General features: G+C 41.6%; 1 protein-coding gene across 1 annotated transcript; it reads left to right on the top strand.

Annotated features, from left to right (window-relative positions):
- The first annotated feature begins 925 nt into the window (after window positions 1–925).
- LOC112504948 lies at window positions 926–1,867 on the top strand. Its single transcript, XM_025108904.1, has one exon. It carries the CDS (start codon window positions 926–928, stop codon window positions 1,865–1,867), a length of 942 nt encoding a protein of 313 aa, XP_024964672.1.
- Window positions 1,868–3,718: the final 1,851 nt, after the last annotated feature.

Raw genomic sequence — 3,718 nt, forward strand, 5'->3', positions numbered from 1 at the left:
TCCTTCAGAGAATGGATATTCAAGGTCTACAGAACCATCAAGTCAGATTTGCAGTTTGCCGTAGACGACTATCCAGACTCTACTGTGGACTAATCTTCTGTAATAGATAGTCCTGAGCAACAATTTTGTATTTCTTTCAATTTTATGTAATTCTTTTCAGAGGATGAGTTTTATCTCCTCTTGTAATTCTTTCAATTAGTCATTTCTTGCATTCATTTGTCCATTTTTTACTTTTTCATACTTAGGGGGAGATTATTAACTCCAATATTTACTTAATGTAAAAGTATGAAAAAGTATTCTGCAAGTGTTGACAGAAGGGTATCTTCCACAGAAGACAACAGAGGATCATCAACAGAAGCTGTTTGATAGTGCAAGTCAAGAATGACAGAACCTCTGTTGTCTCTCACAGAGGTTCTGGAAAATGGTCCTCTGGCAATAAGAACCTACAAGTCTTCTACAGCAGAGCCTCTGAGCTGGCTAACAGAGGGTATGCGGATTCATCTTCTGTGAAGATCCTGTTCTGTTGTTTTTCGAAGGTTGTTAGCTGCACGTGCTTCTCACGTGACTAGGTCTTTAATCGACTTTATTTGGACGGCTTGGATGATTTCACACGTCTAGATCATGTCAGAAAGGTCGTTAGGAACTAGTATAAATAGCAGCTTAGGCCTTTGTAATTGTGTGTGCTTCCATATTGTAATTGTCTTATTTTCAATGAATTGAAAAACCTTTGAAGCTATTCTATTGCGTTCATCTTCTTCATATCAATCTGTGTGTTCTTGGTTAATTATTCTGTTGTGTTCTTATCATTGTTTCCGCTGCACTATAATCGTTCTAAAGATCATCCAGAGTAAGAGATCAAATATCAAATCTGAATTTACAGGTCCTAACACGATTGACTACAGCTCTGGAACGACAACGTCAAGAAATGGAGCGACGCTTTGAGGAAGAACGTAATCAAAACAATCCCATGGAACCCGAAAATCGTGGTAAGCATTCAAACGAAGTCGGAGATGCACTGAAACCTAAGTCCGACCGGATTTCATTTAAAACTTTCAGAAGCTGTGGTGCTATAGAATATGCAGGGCAATCAGATCTCGAAATGGCGATGCAATGGATCCAGAACACGGAAAAGGTGTTCCGAATTACCGAGGTACTTGATAGTGATAAAGTAAAATATGCATCTGCGATGCTCATAGAGCGAGCCCTGGTGTGGTGGAATGCCACGTATGAGTCTTTAGACGCGACGACACGTAACAGTTTGACGTGGGACGAATTTCAGAAAAAGTTCTTTGAACAATATTGCCCTGTTGACCTACAAAGGCGTCTTGAAAAGGATTTATTGGATCTGAAGCAAGGTAAGATGACTATACTTGATTATGAAACTGAATTCAACAAGAAGGAACGATTCGCACAACGATTCCTGAGCTCCGAACAGGATAAGATCGAACATTTCATTGGAGGACTACGGAAGGAGATTCGAAGTTTTGTGGTGAGTCGTGATGGTTCTAGTTTTAGCAAGATAGTCGAATACGCTCGATGTTGTGAGTATGAATTATCCATTCCTGATAAAAATGAACCGATGTCGAAACGTCCACGAACTGAGAGGATGATGTCTACCCCAACACAACGGTTCTCTCGATTTTCCAACCAGAGGAGAATTCAATCTCAGAGTACCCCACGTGTATCCTCTCAGGCATTTAGCCTTCAGTCGAGCACACCAAGAGACTGTCGGAGGTGCGGAAAGACACACAAAGGCCGGTGTGATACGGATAGATCTGTCATTAAATGTTTTTGTTGCGGTGAAGCGGGTCACGTTAGGATGAATTATCCCAGAGAGATCTTGCATGCTTTTCCTGCAGAGTGTTAGGGCATCATATTAAAGATTGTCCCCGTATAAAAAAGATGAAAGCAAAGCCTCGGTACAACAACCAACGAGAGTGGGTACTTCAACCCAAAAGGACAAGGTGCCCAGGGCACGAGCCAGGGCTTTTCAAATCACAGCAGAGGAGGCATTGAAGGAACCAGACGTCATAACAGGTATTTTCCTTCTCAATGATAGACCTGCATGTATTTTATTTGACTCGGGAGCCACAAATTCTTTTGTGTCACTTTATTATACTCAGTACCTCGATTCTGTGCCAATCATGCTTGAAAAACCTTTTAATGTCGACACTGCGAATGGAGTAACACTCGTAGCTGATAAAGTTTATAAAGACTGTAAATTAGACTTAGATGACCATGAGTTCACGGTCGATTTGATTCCAATGGATATTCATAACTTTGATGTGGTAATTGGTATGGATTGGTTGACGAAGAAACGAGCAGATATCATTTGCTCGCGGCAAATGATACAAATTCCGATGGAAAATGGAGAATTCTTATATGTCTATGGTGAACGACGAGTGATCGACCTTAAATTAATCTCCGTACTCAAGGCTCGACATTATTTAACTAAAGGATACTCGTCTTTCTTAGCGTATGTTCTAGATTCGACAAAGGAGGTGAAGAAGAAGACTCTGGACAATGTACCAATAGTACGTGAATACCCGGACGTGTTTCCTGAAGACTTGCCTGGATTGCCACCAGATAGGCAAGTGGAGGTTAGAATCGACTTGATACCAGGTGCAACACCGATAGCGAAGACTCCTTATCGTCTAGCGCCTCCAGAAATGAAAGAAATGATGGATCAACTACAAGCGCTATTGGATAAAGATTTCATACGACCGAGCACTTCACCATGGGGTGCTCCGGTGTTGTTTGTCAAGAAGAAAGACGGATCTTTCCGGATGTACATCGATTATCGTGAGCTGAATAAGGTAACAATTAAGAATAAGTATCTGTTACCCCGTATTGATGATTTATTTGATCAGCTTCAAGGTGCAAGGTTCTTCTCCAAGATTGATCTCAAATCAGGTTATCACCAGCTAAAGGTATGGGAGGAGGATGTACCTAAGACTGCTTTCCGTATGAGATATGGGCATTATGAATTTCTAGTGATGCCTTTTGGTCTCACAAATGCCCTAGCTGCGTTTATGGACTTAATGAATCGAGTATGTCATTCGATGCTCGATAAGTCTGTAATTGTATTCATTGATGACATTCTTGTGTACTCGAAGTCTGAGACCGATCACGCAACACACCTTCGACAGATGCTGGAGTTGTTGAGAAAAGAACGACTTTATGCTAAATTATCAAAATGTGAATTTTGGCTACATCAGGTACAATTCTTGGGACATACCATGTCCGGTGACGGTATGTCTGTGGATCCTGCCAAGATTGAAGCAATGCAAAAATGGGAGCAACCCAAGAATGCCTCAGAGATTCAGAGTTTTCTCGGCCTAGCAGGATATTACCGACGTTTCATTCGTGATTTCTCTAAGATTTTTGTTCCTCTCACTTCCCTTACCCGCAAATATGCAAAATTTGTGTGGACCAAAGATCAAGAAAAGGCATTTCAGACTTTGAAAGATTGTTTGACACACGCACTAATTCTTTCTTTACCTGAAGGTAGTGAGGATTTTGTAGTTTATAGTGATGCCTGACGATTAGGACTTGTTGGACCGGTAACTGCACTAGGGAGCCGCCCACGTGATATTGTCCGCTCTGGGCTGCCCCGGGGTTTCTCCGCACGGCAACAACCCCTCACGGTTTTGTTTTCTAAAACGCGTCACTGGTAGGAGAAAACTCCCACTTCCTTATAAGGAAGAGAAGACTCCCT

This window comes from Cynara cardunculus, unplaced genomic scaffold, assembly GCF_001531365.2.
Source record: "Cynara cardunculus var. scolymus isolate 2C unplaced genomic scaffold, CcrdV1 Un_Scaffold_7501, whole genome shotgun sequence".
Taxonomy (NCBI): domain Eukaryota; kingdom Viridiplantae; phylum Streptophyta; class Magnoliopsida; order Asterales; family Asteraceae; genus Cynara; species Cynara cardunculus.